Raw genomic sequence first — 16,927 nt, 5'->3', positions numbered from 1 at the left:
CTCGGAGCATGGAGCCTGCTTCCGATTCTGTGTCTCCTTCCCTCTGCTCCTCCCCTGCTTACACTCACTGTCTCTCAAAAATAAACATTTAAAAAAAAAAAAGAGCAATCCTAATTCCCTGGTTCTCACTGTAAGTCTAGATGATTTGGGATTTCTAATACGACTGTTGGAAGGGTTGTGGTGGTTACAGAGAAAGAAAGATGAGGTTTGTGTTTCATTTTAACACAGATCTTCTCTCTTCTGGGGACTTGGAGCTGGCAGTGGGTCACCTGTACAGACTGAGCTTTCTGGAGGAGGACTCCCAGAGTTGGTGAGAATTGAAAGCAGCAAAGTAGAGCAAGCTGTTGCAGGGCTCTGTGCTTCTGACTCTTGGCCCTCTCTAGGGGAAATGGGCCTGTGCTTGCCTCTGACTACCAACTGGTGGAGATTTCAGGCTTCTCTTTTTAGGGGGCATTAAGAAGCCCTGTCCAAATTAGTGGTGTAGGTACTTAAGTCCCACTCTTCAGCAAGGCAGGCTTTGGGAGCCCACTTCCCAGAATCTGCCTGATGGCAGGCCTAGGCAAGACAACAGTGGGCCAAGGCTCAGCAATTGCTCACCTGCCTTGTGTCTCCAGCAGGGCGGCAGCACTGGAAGCATCAGGAGCCCTGGCCACTCTCTACCCTGTGGCCTTCAGTAGCCACCTAGTGCCCAAGCTTGCTGAGGAGCTGGGCAGAGGTATGTGTCTCTAATCTTCTGTGGCTTGTCCCTTCCCAGGGATGTGTGGGGGCTTTCATGTGTGCCATCACACAGTGAAATCATGTCTCCTGGGTTGCTTGCAGGGCAGTTAGATTTGGCTAGAGGGGATGAGCCCATCAAATGCTCCCGGCACCTGCGCTGTCTACAAGCCTTATCGGCTATATCGACACATCCTAGTATTGTCAAAGAGACCCTGCCTCTCCTGCTACAGCATCTCTGCCAGATGAACAAAGGTAACTACCAGGAATAATCATCAAGGAGCTGGGCTGAATGGGGAACAGCAGGCACATTTGGAGTTGATGCCTCTAAGGCAGTGGTTCCATTGGTGACTATACATACGTAGAGTCACATGGGAATCTTTAAAAAATGTTGATGCCTGGGCCTTACTTTGTTCAACTGAGTCAGTCTCTGAGGAAGAATGGGACTCAAATGACTGTAATTGTCAGTGCCCGGGTGAATTTGACATGAAGTCAATTAAAAAGCACCACTGTAGGGCCACGGCTACTGAAAATGTGGTCCATTAGCCAGCAGCATGGACGTTGTCTGAGAACTCGTTAGAAGTGCAGAATCTTAGGCCCTACTGTTGTAATCTGCTTTAAACAAGATCTCCAGGTAACTCCTACACACTGCTGCTCCAAGGCGAAGTGACGGCAGCTGCTGCTACTGTGAGCCTGTGCACGCTCCCCACAGGCTCTCCCTAATTTCCTATGCTCCCAGCTCTGCACTGCCCAGCCCTTCATGGTAGATCCAGTGGATGTTCCAGCAGCTGTTACAGCCCAGAGTGTGGCCGGGGTTTGACTCCTGACTTTGCACTTAACTATAACCCTAGAAAACCACTGGTAGTTTCATTTCACCTCCACATCCTCCTCTATAAAATAGGGAAAATGATACTTCTAGGGCTGTTATGAGAACTGAGAAAATACGTATGGGTGCTTCTGTTGCAGAGCTGGCACAGAGCCGTTCTGCTCCAAAATCTGAATAAGTGAAAACAAAACAGCCAAGAGAATGAAATTGCTTGCTCCATTATAAGACATTCTTGGACTCTTTAGTCAGTCGTCTTTGATTATTCTTCCCATATTCTGTATCTGAAAGATCTGGAAGTGCTTTTTTTTTTTTTTTTTTACAAATAGTTTATTGTCAAATTAGTTTCCACATAACACTCAGTGCTCATCCCCAAAGTGCCCTCCTCCATGCCCATCCCCCCCGGAAGTGCTTTTAAGAACTCTTTACAGAGAATACTTTCTAACAGGGAATATGGTTGCAGGTACCAATGAAGTTATTGCTGTCTGTCAGAGCCTCCAGCAGGTGGCAGAAAAGTGCCAGCAGGACCCCGAGAGCTGCTGGTATTTCCATCAGACAGCTGTACCTTGTCTGCTCGCCCTGGCTGTGCAGGCTTCCATGCCAGGTAAACTTCTCCACCCTGCACCTTCCCTGTCCTGCCCCTGGGCTCAGTCTTTCACTGCTGCTGGACAGCACTGCCACCTGCAGGCTACCACTGGCATTACATTTTGTATCGGCAGAGGCTTCTTTTGAATCCTTTTGTCTCCAAAGCAAGATTTCACTTCAAGCAGAGGGTGCCAACCTGACAAGTGGGCGGGAACCAAAATCTACTCGGGTCACTGACACTGTGCAGGATGCACACCTTTTTCCTCAATAATTGCTATGTAAATAGTTAGAGTTGGGCTCTGGAATCAAGCTGACCTGGTTGGGTTTCATCTCCAACTCCACCACTTATTAAGTGAAGATATTTTAGCCTTTGTAAGCCTCTGTTTTCTTCGCTTAATATTAGGGGAAGATAAAGAGTAAAATCTGTGTCACAGGGTAGTTAGTAAGGATTAAATAAAAATGTGTGGTGCTTGGCAACAGAGTACATAGTATGTATGTATAGTAGGTTTATGGATATAGCTGCTTTAATAGTAAGGACCCCTGACAATACATCTCTGTTATCTTTTACATTTTGGAAAAAACTAAAGTAACTATTTCTGAAGTTCAGAAGATCATAATTGCTAGCTTTATTCTTCTTGTTGCCCAGTCTGAGGACTGCACAAAGTTCTCAAGAGCTCTCTGTGGCCCATGTTAACCATTCCTGTTTCTAGTGCCATGCTTGTACTCAGGGCCACGGAGCTCCTAGGGGAAAGGTTTAAAACTGATGCCATTGTAACTAGAGTCATGATGATGCCCGGACCTATCCATCTGAACCATAGTCATGGCCTGGTGGGGTGTGTGTGTGTGTGTTTATTTTTCAGAGAAGGAGCACTCAGTTCTAAGAAAAGTACTGTTGGAGGATGAGGTCTTGGCTGCCATGGTTTCTGTCATTGGCACTGCCACCACCCACTTGAGCCCTGAGTGAGTATAATCATTGATGTGGCTTATCATAGGCACGATAGTAATCTTGGGAAGAAGCAGCAAATAGCCGCCTTCTGAGCTATCTTTTACCCAGAATCAAATGTGGAGGGAGTTGTTTTGCTGGCAAAGTAAGAGGAAGTGGCTTTTTAGCACCATGGATTGGGGGTAGGGGAGGCATGGGCTAATGGTTTTTAGCTACACATGTGCATGAGAATCATCTGTGGAGTGTTTTTGGAATATACATTGCGTTCTCTCACCAGATTGTAAGCTCCAGGAGAACAGGGATTTAATCTATCTGACTCACTGCTAAATCAGGGACTAAAATGGGAATGGTTCTTGGCACATAATATATGCTGAATTATTATTTGTTCAATACATGAATGATCATGTTCTGTCCCATTGACTCAGTGACTCTAATGTGAATCCAGGGTACTTCAGAACCCTGGCTTCTTGGTGATACCTAGTCCTCTACCCCCAGCTTAGCTGCCCAGAGTGTTGCCCGCATTGTGCCCCTTTTCTTGGATGGCAACGTCTCCTTTCTGCCTGAAAACAGCTTCCCTTGCAGATTCCAGCCATTCCAGGTGAGGGTCTGATGGACTAGAATGGGGAGAATCTTGGGACTTCTTTCCTTCAAAATTTTAGGGCTAATCTGGGATGGGTTTGGGGCAGAAAAGCCTCTTGCTGGCAGGTCAGGCTTGCTAGGGCTTTTATCCCTTTCCAGAATGGCTCCTCAGGACAGAGGAGGCTGGTTGCACTGCTTATGGCCTTTGTCTGCTCCTTGCCTCGAAATGTGAGTATATTTGGGGAGTACCATAGTTTAACCCTGACAAGGCGGGGGAGGGGGGTTACATCCCAAGTGACTTCTGGACAGAAATTTGTCATAGGCTAAGCTGATCTTCTATTTTACTCACTGGAGAGTTTAGCTCTCATCCATCTTTACCCCTGCTGCCACTTTCTTTCTTTCTTTTTTTTTTTCCCCTTAAGTTTATTTATTTATTTTGAGAGAGAGAGAGGCAGAGAATTCCAAGCAGGCTCCACATTGTCAGCAGAGAGCCCAACGCGGGGCTCGATCCCACGAACCGTGAGATCGTGACCTGAGCCAAGATCAAGAGTCGGACGCTTAACCGACTGAGCCACCCAGGCGCACCCCCCTGCTGCCACTTTCTACTGGGTATCTCTTGAAGTTCAAGTGTTCTCTGCGCGCATTACATGGTCAGGTTTTGTGTAGGTGGAAATCCCTCAACTGAACCAACTCATGCGGGAGCTTGTAGAGCTGAGCTGCTGCCCCAGCTGCCCCTCCTCCTCCACTGCGGCCGCCAAGTGCTTTGCAGGACTCCTCAACAAGCTCCCCACAGGTACTGAAGTGAGGCTGGGGGGTTGGGAGCCTCCCGGAATCAATTGCTGATCAAATCTTAGAAGTTCAGTCTTCCTGCTCTTTAAAAAAGGAGCTGCTAAAAATATAGTAGGGCCTCCCAGGGGACAGCCCTTGGGACAAGAGTCAAGACCAGAGCTGGGCAGAGCATTACAGGACATAAGAAGATGAGAAGGTTCAGGCAGAGTGCTCTGTGTCTGTCACCCTACTCCCTACAGGGAGCTATTAGAGATCATTTTTTACTAGAAGTAGACCACTCTTTCCAAATACCAGCACCCCTGTGTTATGAGATACCAGGCTCTCATGCTAGTGTCCTAGAGCTGAGTGGGCAAAGTCATAGCCAGAGTGATACTGTTCTTTTCTAATGGCTTCTCAGGGAGCTCTGTATTTAAATAATTTACATCATTTGTTGTTAAAGAAACATGTGGCCTCTGCATCAGTGTTTCCTCTCCTATTTTTAGGGCAACAGCTAGATGAATTCCTGCAGCTGGCAGTGGACAAAGTGGAGGCTGGCCTGAGCCCTGGCCCGTATCGTAGTCAGGCCTTCACACTGCTTCTCTGGGTAAGGACCCAGAATGGATTCTAGTTAGATGGAGAGACAATTAATGTCTGGTTAAATAAAATTTCTTGATTTGACCTTGAACCATAGCATGCTTCTTGAGGTTTTGGGATTTGAATGTCATGCCCAGACTGTTCTCTGATTACAGGTAACAAAGGCCCTAGTGCTTAGATATCATCCTCTCAGCTCCTGCCTCACAGACCAGGTAAGTAGGTTCTGGAGACAGGAGAGCCAAGGATATAAATAGTCACTTCCGCATTGATCCTATTCCTCCCAGAAACCACTGCCATCCTCTTTTTGGGTATTTAATGTTCATTCTTCCCTCCTGATGCACCTCTTTTCTCTAGCTCATGGGCCTCCTGGGTGATCCAGAACTAGGCCCAGCAGCAGCTGATGGCTTCTCTCTGCTCATGTCTGACTGCACTGATGTGTTGACGCGTGCTGGCCATGCTGAAGTGCGTATCATGTTCCGCCAGCGGTTCTTCACTGATAACGTGCCTGCTTTGGTCCAGGGTTTCCATGCTGCTTCCCAAGGTGAGAAGGGTCTAAAAGAAAGACCCCAAATATATAGACCTGTTCTTTACTAAGGTCACATTCCCTAAAATAATTTAGGACCTGAGTGTTTCTTTAGAGCTCTAGTGTGATCTATACCTAAAAGGCTAAACTTCCAGAATCTTGTCCTACTTTTTTCCTTCAATAAATCTTGCTTTTTCTGAGCTTGAGGTGTTGGTTTCAACCTCTCTCTATCTAGGCTTATGTCCCAGCTTCATCAAGATTGGAGTTGAATGTTCAGACTATATGTCTGAGACCAGTTTGTTCCTAACCTTTTCCATGTTACAGATGTGAAGCCAAATTACCTGAAGGGCCTGTCTCATGTACTTAACAGGCTGCCCAAGCCTGTGCTCCTACCAGAGTTGCCCACGGTAAGCCCTGCAGTCAGAGCCTGGGGACTAAGTCACTGGCCCCAGCTGGTGTGAGAGACGGGGGGACGGGGGACGTGGAGGAGCAGCAGGCCCACCACATATGTGATGTGCCTGCCTTTCTGGCCCCTCAGCTGCTCTCCTTGCTGCTGGAGGCCCTGTCTTGCTCCGACAGTGTAGTACAGCTCTCCACCCTCAGCTGCCTTCAGCCTCTTCTACTGGAAGCACCCCAGGTCATGAGTCTTCATGTTGACACCCTCGTCACCAAGTTTCTGAACCTCAGCTCTAGTCCTTCCATGGTGCGTTGGAGCCCCAGCAACTCTTTGGCACCTACATCTCTCCTTCACAGGTCTCCCCTCACCCCCTCCCCTTACGGTTGTGTTCCAGGCTGTCCGGATAGCTGCACTGCAGTGTATGCACGCTCTCACTCGCCTGCCCACCCCTGTGGTGAGTACCTGAGATGGCTCTCTGGCCTGGACACTTCTTTAAAGAGCCAGAAAAGTTCCTTTCTGCCTTAATCAAATGAGACTGGCTACCTTGCTGTGCGATTGAGGTACACATAGGCATGGATTTGCCTGTGATAGAATGGCCATCCTGCCACATAGCACAATCTGGAATCACTAAAGGAGAATAGGAAGAACATTGGTTGTTGAGTCAGAAAAATAGCCATTTCAGTTGCCTTGGTTGAACAAGGCTGTGGTTCTTCTAACTCCACAGCTGCTGCCATACAAACCACAGGTGATCCGGGCCTTAGCCAAGCCCCTGGATGACAAGAAGAGACTGGTGCGCAAGGAGGCAGTGTCAGCCCGGGGAGAATGGTGAGTTTCTAAGTCATGGATAAGAGGGGATTGAAATGAGCCTTATCACTGATGCTGCCAAACTTCTTTTTTCCTCCAGGTTTCTGCTGGGGAGCCCTGGCAGCTGAGCCCTCGGTCCTGGCCCAGGCCTTTCTGACAGACAATCTAACCTGGAATTACTAACTTTTGAGCCATCTTGCCCAAGGCAGGGAGACCACTGGCCTCCGATTGCCTCTCCCTGGGCCTCTGTTGCATGGCTGTATAGGAAACACAGGAATCCTGATTTCTAATGGATTTGTAAAGTAACTGAGTGTGAGACTTCTTGTGTTTGAGGAAAGATCTTGGTCTTAGGGCTCTTCATTTGTCAGAAAAAGGGAGACCTGCTGCTGAGGGGTGAATGGATGCACGTGAACGTGGCCCTGCAGACCGGGGATGTGGATGTGTGTATCCCTGCTGGAGAATAAAGATTTCTTTGGGTAATGGGGCTGTCAGGTATTTCCCCCTCCCCACTTGTGCCTTAGTGCCACATAACCAGAGCACCAGTGCATAAGCCATAGGAACACTAATGACAGGGACTAGCCAAGAACTCTTCAGGGTATCCACCCCTCCAAGTAGAGCATAGGAAGCATGACCAGAACACCTACTTAATCGGTCTCGATTCTGACTTTTCCCCTTCCTTGGCCTAAAGTAAAGGGAATGAAAAGCTATAGATCTTTAAAAATCAAATACCTTTATTTTTCACCTTCAGCAGCATGTGAGAAATGGCAGTGACCTCAGCAGTAGGCCTGGTGTCTTTGCCCTGTTGAGGAGCCAGGATCTCTGCTCTACCGTTCAGGTGTTTTCTCAGACAGCACATGAAAGAGATGATGGCCAACCCCAGTGCTGGAACCTGGAGGAGGTCGGGGTCAGCACCTGGCAAGGTTGCTAGCTGCCTAATCTCCAGTCTGGGGCTGGAACTTCAGTTTGCCTGAGCTGAGTAAAGGGACATCAGTCCTAGGATTTCTCCACATCATGCCTGTTTCTGCAGTGGCCAGGAGACTGGTCCTGGAGTCGTCCCTGCATGGTACTCGGAGGCAGGCCCACTGATTCTTTTTGCCCAAGGATTCCAAGAAGCTGTCCTTGGAGGCCCTTGAGACAGTGCAGGAAGCAGAGTGGCACACAGGCTGTGACAGGTATGATCCAGCTCACACTGCCATCACAGAGGCTGAGTGAGCAGTCACCCAGGGAGGGGGGTCCCAGGTCATTCCATTCCCATGGGGCAGGTGACTGGAAGGCAACAGCACCCGAGTAAGCCAGTGCCTACAAGAGAAGATAGAATGTCTCTGAGTTCTAAGAGTTCTTGGTCTTCCTTTCTGATCCTCATTCCTCAGCAAGGAATCAAGATATCCTGAAGCTACTTTGGCATTAATCCCAAAAGTAACATAAGTTCTAATATATCTAAGCCTTTAGAGGTTTCAAGCTAAACCTCTGAGGCGTCACTGCAAGCAGTGACAGGCAGGAATATAATGAGGACGGGAAAGGGGGGGAGGCAGGTACTTCTGGTCATCGAGTTATTACTGCCTTGGAGTTGCAATTTGAAAAGTTGATTTACCCTGGTCTCTCAGGCTAAGGGAGATAACTTTTTTGTTTTGGGAACTGTTACAATAGATTACTGCAATCCCACACATTGTTGGCTTGAACTCCAGATACTGCATACAAATGGGAGATGGGTAGTCACCATATCCTACCTAGAGGTCCCTTACTGACCACTGCTTTCTCAGGATTCTGTTGTGTCATCTGTAAGCCTCATGCATGTTGGCCTTAAGCCCCTTTGGCTCAAACGAACAATGATCTCTACTCCCAGGGTAGTTGTACTGTCCTGTACAGTAGCCACTAGCCACATGTGCCTATTTAAACTAGTAAAAATAAAATTAAAAATCAATTTATGGGTGCATCAGCCACATTCCAAGTGTTCAGCAACCCTATATGGCTGGTGGCTGTGTCTTACACAATGTAGGTACCAAACATTTCTTCTGCCATCATAAAGAGTTCTGGTGGGCAGCACTAGTCTAGGTATTCTACTTTACCTTCCTGTGTCCACACCCAGGAATACCTTCCAGTTGTCCAAACAGCCGTAGTTGTAATGATTCCTAAAAACCTAGAGCCGAGAGAAATACAGGTTTCTACAAACTCCTTTTATTTTATCTCCCTCCTAATTTTTGGGCCTAAGTTAGCTAAAGTTCTGACCTTTTATGATGCCTGCCCTTGTTGGCCCTGACCATGGCCTCTGTTTTCAGGACAACAGGATCAGTTACCCTCCACCCCAAGCCCTCAGCCCTACTCACTCTGCCCTTGGCTTGCAGCCGACGTCTCTCCTTCTTGTTGATGTGCCTTTCGATACTAGTTTCTCCTCGACTGATGAGAACAGCATGCCATACAGTTAGGGCACCCAAGGCAAGTGCTACAGAACTAAGAAAAGAGGGGCCAGGGTTGGTGGGGAGCTTGGTGGTAGGGGGAGGCTACAAGTAGGTCTGAAATTGAGCTGAGCAATAATGATTAGCTAGAGACCTCTCTGCTGAAGTCCCAGCCCACATCCTAGGTGAGTTCTTACCTCCCTACATTTATAGAAAGCATCAATGAAAATGCATCAACATGAGCTAAGAATAAATTATGTGGGAAGAAAGGTAGGGAAATTAAGTCTGCATTACTAATAACAATGTTCTGTACTTCTTAAAATACCCATGCTCAGGAAAGTGCAGTGGGTAATGAAAACAGCAGGATTAGAATGGCAGCATGCAATTCAGATCACAGTTCTCCCATTCCCAGCTGTGTATCACACAACTCACTTCACCTCTCCTCTTGGGGTTTCCTCACCTGGAAAATGCAGCGCCCTACCTGGAGGTAGTTTAACTTACCTTGGCACATTAACACTAAATGCTAGCATCCTTAGTGTTCCCGGCCCCAGAAGGCTGAAGAAAATGAAGCACTGATTGTTTGCCAAGCTGTTATGCTAAGAACAGCAGCAGATGACACAGGCCTGGGTCTCTGCCTACACGTGGGCACTGGAAAAGGTTTTTCTGAAGCTGCCCCCCATTTAGGCTGTCAAAAATGAGTGTTAAATACCTGCACAGGAACCAGAGGTAGACAAGACTCTTGTGAGTCACCCTTTCTCGGAAGGAGAAGGTGGGTGGTGGGGTCTGGTGATACGTCTAGAAAAAGAGAAGAGCAAGGTGGCTCATTGCTCTATTGATCTCCACCACAGCCCCCAGCACCTGCAGGCAGGTGAGTGACCCAAGCCCAGGATGAGAAAATAGGGAGGTAAGCCACAGAGGAGTCAGGGCAGCAGCCAGATGGGTGGGCCAAGCCCGGCGGCATCACCATGTGGACAAACACTGGGCAGAGCGGGTCTGGACAGGATGGCAAAGCACAGGAGGAGCCGACCCTGGGCCTTCAGGTTTGACAACACAAATGGGGCTCCAGGGGAAGCCGCTCCACTCCCCAGCTAGAACTCCCTCACTGTGTGCCTGCAATCCTCAAGTGAGGAGGCCGGGCCCAGGCCCAGAACGCAAGAATAAGCAAGAACTGAGCTCCACTAAGGACTAAAAGGACAGCAGAGGTTAAGTGGTATAATCATGAGCCCAAGATCTTTCCAAATAAGGGGTCCTAACAGGCCCAGGAGAAGGCCTGGCATGGATGCAGAAAGACCAGGAGCAAAAGGTGATCAGACTGGCCCAGCCTGGTCCCTGTCCCCTGGAACCCCATTACACAGACTAACACAGACTCCTTGCTGCTCAGGCTGTCACCAAGGCAGAGTCCCCACTCAGCCCAAAGAAGGTGAAAATGGGATAGAGAGCCCAAGACCGTCACACACCAGGGACTTCCAGCTTGGCCCCAGGCCACTTAGTCTGCCCATGGCCGACAGCCTCCCAGGATACCCCTGATCCAGTCTCAAGAGGCCCCTCAGCCAGCATCTACAACTCCACTAGCAGGTGGGCCCCCGCTGCCTCAGCAACTCTGTACCCCTGGCCTGAGCAGCAGGAGGCAGTGGCGTGGGGAGGGCCCACCTGGTTGGCAACCGCCTGTAGTTTGTTCTTGTCGAGCTGTTTCATTTTCTAAGGGGATGGAAAACAGTGCTGGTTATACTCTCAGGCCTCTAGGGTAGGGGTGCTACCAGCCCCACTCCTTAGGGACAGATTCCACACCCCAAAATTCTACTGAGCTGCCCTGCTCCTAGCTGTGGGCTCACCTCAATGGCAGCATAAGCTTCCCGGAAAAGGTCCCAACTTCCGTAGCTGCAGTAGACACAGCCCAGAGTCATGAAAAAGCAGAAAGAGAAGAAGTACCGATGGTTATAGTGGCCTACACAGTTGTTTAGCCAGGCTGGTGGGGGAAGGATTAAGGATAAGATCAAACACAGCTTCAGGTCTCTCTGGTTGATTCTTGGCTTCATGATGGCATCATCCAAACACAGAGCCTCCAGTCACCAAGAACTATTTCCCAAAGCAGGAAAATATGGGACTATTTCCAGATGTTAAAGCTTTTCAAAGCCCTCACCAGTCCCCCTGGAAAATCATGAAAAATGAAATCTTCAGCAAAATGAATCTGCTAATACTTGAACCTAGCTGGTGTTAAAACCAGCCATCTGTTGGGACAGCAGAAGGGGACCAGTGGTTCTATCTGGCATGCCCAGTGGACAACCGGAAGCCCAAACATCTCTTTCCATCCCACAAATGTTAGCATGACAGTCTAGAACAAACTGTTAGAATAGATGCCTTCCTCCAAGATGTGTCCCATATTGCCTGTAAGCCTCCTGCTCCCCCCAGGAGATGGCCAGGCCCCACCATTCCTCTTCTAACTTCATGAGCCCACTGTTCTTTGAGGAAGGGATGCTAGAAGCTGTGGTTGTGGCCCTTCACTCGGTGCAGGGCTCTGGAGCTAAAGAAGGAGGCCTCATGCAGAAGAGACAATAAAAGGATACGGCAGTGATGATCCATCTTCAGCACACACCTGTGAGGGAGGGACACAGGCTCTGTTACGGTGGCCAAGGTTCTTGAGATGTCAGTGCCAATCCTTTCCTACAAGGACCAGCATCCTGCTGAGTGGAAAGGGCACAGACTTTGAAGACAACCAGGCCTTGCTTCAAACCCTGTTTCACTGGCTACATGATCTTGGACAAGGTTAGCTCATCTCTCTGTTTCCACAAGTGATGACAATACATAACTCAGGACCATTCTGAGGACCAGGCGTCATGACATGAGGGCGCACTGCCTGGTGAAAAGACTTCATAAACATCTTCTCAAACTCTAGGCCTACATTTTACCCTAGGGCTACAACAAAAGGGGCAAAATAAGCAAAGCCAAGACCCACCTATTGCAGATGCTGCAGTGGTGTGTTCGGGCTGGCTTGGGGTAAATACACTTCTTACAGATGGAAACTGTTGCGATATCGTTCCTACCCTGTGCGAAAGGGAGAAGAGCATCATGACAACCGTGGGAGCAAAGTTTTGCACCTCAAAAGATACCAAGGCACTCTCCCTCCCCACTCCTAGGACTGGCTCTCGCAGCCTGCAGCTCTCTCCCTCCGCATGCCCCTGTGGGGACCCACCTGGGGTGGGTATCCAGGTGGAGTGGTGATGGCCTGGTAGTAATGGAAGACGATGAGGATCAGATTCCAGTGGCTATAGAAGAAGTGCCAGCAGAGCCGCGGCACTGAGTATGTTCGGAGGATGAGAGGCAGGACACACAGGTAGGCGATGGCCACGATGGAGCTGGTCAGCACGATCACTAACACCACGAACACCTGCCAACACCAGTGAGGTCAGGTAGACACGGTGAGAGGTTCCCAACACCAGGGGTAGACTCAGGAATTTCCCTGGGGTAGGAGGCTACTGCGGGTCCCAAACCCAGTGTGGGTCCACCAGATACATGTCCTGCTACCCCAAAACGTCCCTTTTCCTCCTCCCTGGGTATCATCACTCACCACCCCACACCAACGGATCACGTTGTCCACCAGCCAGTAGATAGGCTCAAAGGCAGCATCGACAGCTGTGTCACTGCTACCAAAGGAGTTGTAGAGCAGGGAGCGCAGGCAGACTTTGCCATAGCGCCAGCGCTGTACCAGGCCCCGGAGCAGAGGTGGGCAGCGACGCCTGTAGCCCAGGAGCAGAAGCAGGCGCAGGCAGAGGCGGGCAGGGCCCAGCAGCAGGCTCCGCTGGCCCCGCATGGCTCCTAGGAGAGCACACCATTGTGAGAAGCCACTCCGGTCCTGTCCCTCTCTACCCCACCAGGGAGGAGCCAGAGCACCAGCTTAAAGGCAAACAACTGAGGCCCAACTGGGCCAGTCACCAGCTATGGGACGTAGGAAGATTACTCCACTTCTGTATGGAATGGGTGGTGCCAGTGTCCCAACCAGACTACATGGGGTAGGGTCTGGAAGTTCTGAGCCTGCAGAAATCCCACTTACATTGCACCACTTGGGTGCACAGCAAATCCAAAAAGATGTACACCTAGAGTAAAGGGCCACCCACAGTAAAAGGCTAAGGGAAAGGATGGCAGCTCCAAGCCAAAGCAAGGTCTTTGGAGTTCTATGTGTAGACAGACCACTGGGTGGAGCACAGCTGACATGCACAAAGCTGCCACCATGCCTCTGTGGGCACGGCCACCATAGCAAAGGATTCCTGGGGTATCCTGCCTGCTCTAGCCCATTGACCTACCTCCTAACAATTGCTCTTCACCAAAAAACGGCCGGTGGGGGAGTGAGTACATCGCATGTGGATCCTACATCTAGATCTTCCTTGGTGCTGAGTCTTAGCAAAAGATAATCCTTTTTCCTACTTCCTCTGAGCTGACATTACAGGCCACCAGACCCAACCTGGTAGCACGAGACTCCCTGTCTCCTGTCAGGACACCTCAGCTACCCTCTGCATGACATAAGATGCTCTGTCTCCAATTCCAGTCCCAGCTCCACCCCAATGGTACAAAAGCCAAGAAAACTTCAGGTGTTTACAGCAGAATAACACACAGGCATGAGACACTGGCAGCGGGTGAGGGGCCTCCCTGTGGTGGCTCATGAAGACCACAGAGCCTACCCTTCCAGTGTTGAGTCTCCCCTGCCCAAGTCTAGTTGGACAAGTCTTCTCTGCAGCTGCTGCCCTTGGCCCCAAGCTTCCCAACCAGCCTTCCCAGCTCTGCAAGTGCCTTCTCCTCTATGTGATTTCTACTTCACCCAATAGCCATGTGAGGTCAGCTGCCCAGGTAATGTCCAGAACAAAAATCATGGACTCCTTTGATGACAGTCTCATCAATTCTGCAGATTAAAGCCCTTACCAGAAAAGAAATTATCTGATTTCCTCCTAGGGCTACTGTGTCCTCAGCAACTCCACTGACTTATTTAAAAGGCAGCTCAAAACCCAACAGAAAGTGGAGGAGGCTGCTCCACTGTAGGGATGGTTTCAGTTCAGTAACTGGAGCAAGGTACTCTCCTTGCACACTGGCTTATCACAGAAGGCCTTTCAAAGAAACGCCTTCCATAAGTTCTGTAAACGACCTAAGGCAAAAAGGAATCCAGCAGACAAGGCCAACAGAACGAGAAGATGATTCAGTAAGGGCCTACTCTCTGCATCAGGATAAAGAAACTGGCTATTCCCATCACCTACTGGAGCTAAGAGAATTAAGGAGCAGTGTATAAAGGGAGAAAGTAGAAACTCAGCCTTCCTACTTCCCCTGAGTTGGGAGTCCTGTTGCTTAGAACCATGATATGGCTTGAAGCATGAATTTTCTTTTTCTTTTTTTCTTTTCTTTATTTTGAGGAGGAAAGGACAGAGAGAGGGAGCGAGAAAGAGAATCCAAAGCAGGCTCCACACTGTCAGCAAAGAGCCTGACACGGGGCTCAAATTCACAAACCATGAGATTATGACTTGAGCTGAAATCAAGAGTCAGACACTTAGCCAACTGAGCCACCCAGGCACACCTTGAAGCAAGATTTTTCAAAATAGTGTACGGTCACAGTCAAGTTTAAGAGTGAGCCAAAAATTTTACCTCGCAAGAAATCCAAGTGACTTAGACTCTCCACACCATTGTTCATTCCCTTATGGTGGCTAATGGAAAGCTTTTTCCTATTTGCTAAAATAATCTTTATAATGACAGCTTGCAAATAAGATGCATTCCTCACCTATTAATAAACACGAGTTATATGCCATCTCTCCTGTTTCCAAAAACAAGAAACATTCCTTTTCAGATTCTCCACCTTTCATATTGTTCTCAACCACCTCTGGAATTCCTGACTCTATAGGAATTGCCTGCCTCAAGGACAAGACTTACCAACTCTCATCTATCCCATAACTTGATTACTTAGGGTTCAATTCTGTCCTTATGTAGTTCTGTGACCTTGGGCAAATCAGCCAACCCTGTTGGAATTCAATTTCCTTGTGTTTCCATTCAGTGACAGGGTAGAGTCAAATGCTAAGGTCCCCTCCAGCTCTAACCTTTTAAGAATCTATATATACACTAGGTTAAGGTATAAATGAAATGGCTACAAATGCTTAGCACAATACCTGGCTCACAGAAATAATAAGTACTTGTTGAACAAACAGAGGATGCAAAAATGGTAAGGTTAGTCAGATGTCTATCTGTGCTAGAAGCAGCAGCAAGTGCACTCCTGCCAATGCAGTAACACTATGTATCTGCTACTATCTTTCTTCATGATCAGTAAAAAGAAATAGAAACCATTGTTAGAATCACAGCACTTAAAAGCTTAAATGGATTTTATAACACAAATCCAACCAGAAATGAACCCAAACATGTAAACTGAAAGTTTGTAGAGCTACAGATCAGATCCAAGTGAAGAGTCTAGAGTCAACCCCCTCCCGCTCATTTTAGCTTAGTGGGGTTTAGGGAGTATGGATGTTCCAGGGAAGAGATATGTGGTCCTTGGGGCCACACTTGAACATACAGAGTTCCTCATTTCTTAGGAAATTGAACCAAAGCAGAATTCAAAAAAATCGTTCGATTTTGTGTGTGTTGTGGCAGAGGATGGGGAAAGAACATGAACATGGGAGAAAACAGAGAAGCAGAGCTTCACTATCACCCCAAGCACAAGCCCTTAGCACTCTGATCCCTCAGTAGTAACCACAAACCATAGTGACGTCTGCCACCAGATTAGAGGGGATTGAAGGCCATAGCACTCCCCTCTTTCCAAGGCTCTAAGTCGCCATCTGTTTTCCAAGGGGAAACTGGATTGGTGAGGGTTGGAGGGTCTACACAGGCAGCGGCATATTCCAAAGCCACCAAAAGGCAAAGGAAACTGAAATGAAAGTCGTAGCAAACCTCAACTGGACAAAGACGCTGCTCTCAGGATGTCTGCTTTCTTAAGCAATAGTTGTCAATCATCAGTAACAGCAACATTCTACTCGCGTGCAGACTTTCGTTCCGGACTAACATGGTTGAAAAAGTTAAGGACGGGCCCACACGACCTAACTCCGCTTGAGAGGATCCGACCTTAAGATGTGAAGCTGCAATCACAAAAAGCCTTTATTTCTGAACGGGGGTGGCGTGGTCAAAGTGCGATGGACTGGAAGTATAAAAAAACAAAAACAAAAAACACAACCTTGGGTTCCGGTTTGGGCTCTACCTTGAACTATCTCCGAGGATCCTGGACAAGTTAAATCCTATCTCTGGATCTGAGTTTCCAAATCTGTGAAATGGGCAAGTTGGGGTGGCCTCCTTCCATGCTTCAAGCGTTACAGCTGCCCGGAGGGTGCACTCCGCCAGGCAGGGTACGGCCGTGCAGGGCGGGGCAAGGAAAGAACAGGAACTCGGGCTGACGAAAAGGCCCCGCACGGGGCCCGACCCTAGAAAAAAGGTCAAGACTGGGCAGCAAAGTCCGCGGCTCCGCTCTTACCTGCCGCCTGCCGCCTCCCCAGTCAGCCAAATGCAACCCCACAGCCTCCGTCGCCGCTCACTGTCAACCCCTCCAGCTCTGCAACCCGGCCGGGCCGCGCTCAGTCCAACCAACCATCGCCCGCCACCCCCAGCACCAGCCTGCAGACTGGGACCCGCCGCCAGCCCATCCTGGACCACAGGCGCAAGCGCAAGCGCAGGAGTTCCGGAGCCCCGCCCCCGGACTCGTCCCGGGGTAACCTGGGAAATAAAGTTTCCCGGAGGCTCCGAAGATCACGTGACAAATCGTACCAATTGACGCGGTTTTTACTGCAGAACGGCT

The 16,927-nt window shown here is 49.0% G+C and overlaps 2 protein-coding genes across 12 annotated transcripts in view; one reads left to right on the top strand and one right to left on the bottom strand.

Annotated features, from left to right (window-relative positions):
• Positions 1-7,210, top strand: part of MMS19 (MMS19 homolog, cytosolic iron-sulfur assembly component) — a 32,414-nt gene extending 25,204 nt beyond the window's left edge. Inside the window, exons 16-31 of one of the 3 annotated variants that reach the window (XM_039230261.1) lie at positions 229-310; positions 618-715; positions 820-969; positions 2,001-2,141; positions 2,983-3,082; positions 3,561-3,663; positions 3,804-3,872; positions 4,311-4,437; positions 4,916-5,016; positions 5,162-5,218; positions 5,361-5,547; positions 5,854-5,936; positions 6,068-6,232; positions 6,321-6,380; positions 6,651-6,751; positions 6,831-7,210. In XM_039230261.1, coding sequence (XP_039086192.1) covers positions 229-310; positions 618-715; positions 820-969; positions 2,001-2,141; positions 2,983-3,082; positions 3,561-3,663; positions 3,804-3,872; positions 4,311-4,437; positions 4,916-5,016; positions 5,162-5,218; positions 5,361-5,547; positions 5,854-5,936; positions 6,068-6,232; positions 6,321-6,380; positions 6,651-6,751; positions 6,831-6,858 — 1,652 coding nt within the window. In that variant the 3' untranslated portion in view covers positions 6,859-7,210. Of the gene's footprint in view, positions 1-228; positions 311-614; positions 716-819; positions 970-2,000; positions 2,142-2,982; positions 3,083-3,560; positions 3,664-3,803; positions 3,873-4,310; positions 4,438-4,915; positions 5,017-5,161; positions 5,219-5,360; positions 5,548-5,853; positions 5,937-6,067; positions 6,233-6,320; positions 6,381-6,650; positions 6,752-6,830 lie in introns of all 3 variants that reach the window. The other 2 variants (XM_039230260.1, XM_039230262.1) reach the window with 2 other exon arrangements.
• A 229-nt stretch (positions 7,211-7,439) lies between these two features.
• Positions 7,440-16,797, bottom strand: ZDHHC16 (zinc finger DHHC-type palmitoyltransferase 16). 9 transcript variants are annotated; one of them, XM_039230266.1, is made up of 12 exons: positions 16,607-16,795; positions 16,033-16,276; positions 12,689-12,936; positions 12,314-12,508; positions 12,077-12,165; positions 11,688-11,716; positions 10,956-11,089; positions 10,774-10,821; positions 9,833-9,918; positions 9,055-9,178; positions 8,823-8,867; positions 7,440-8,029 (listed from the first exon to the last, which is right to left on the bottom strand). In XM_039230266.1, exons 3-12 carry the CDS (start codon positions 12,929-12,931, stop codon positions 7,724-7,726), a joined length of 1,299 nt encoding a protein of 432 aa, XP_039086197.1. In that variant the 5' UTR covers positions 12,932-12,936; positions 16,033-16,276; positions 16,607-16,795; the 3' UTR covers positions 7,440-7,723. The 9 variants fall into 9 exon arrangements, 8 of the variants coding, with proteins under 8 accessions (XP_039086197.1, XP_039086195.1, XP_039086196.1 ...); XM_039230264.1 differs by having other exon boundaries at positions 16,033-16,217; XM_039230265.1 differs by lacking the exon at positions 16,607-16,795 and adding an exon at positions 16,337-16,600 and having other exon boundaries at positions 16,033-16,217.
• Positions 16,798-16,927: the final 130 nt, after the last annotated feature.

Source organism: Hyaena hyaena, unplaced genomic scaffold (assembly GCF_003009895.1).
Source record: "Hyaena hyaena isolate Hyena2069 unplaced genomic scaffold, ASM300989v1 scaffold_44, whole genome shotgun sequence".
In the NCBI taxonomy this organism is placed as follows: Eukaryota; Metazoa; Chordata; class Mammalia; order Carnivora; family Hyaenidae; genus Hyaena; species Hyaena hyaena.
Note: the sequence above shows the minus strand (reverse complement) of the source record. Positions and strands in the feature narration are given on the sequence as shown.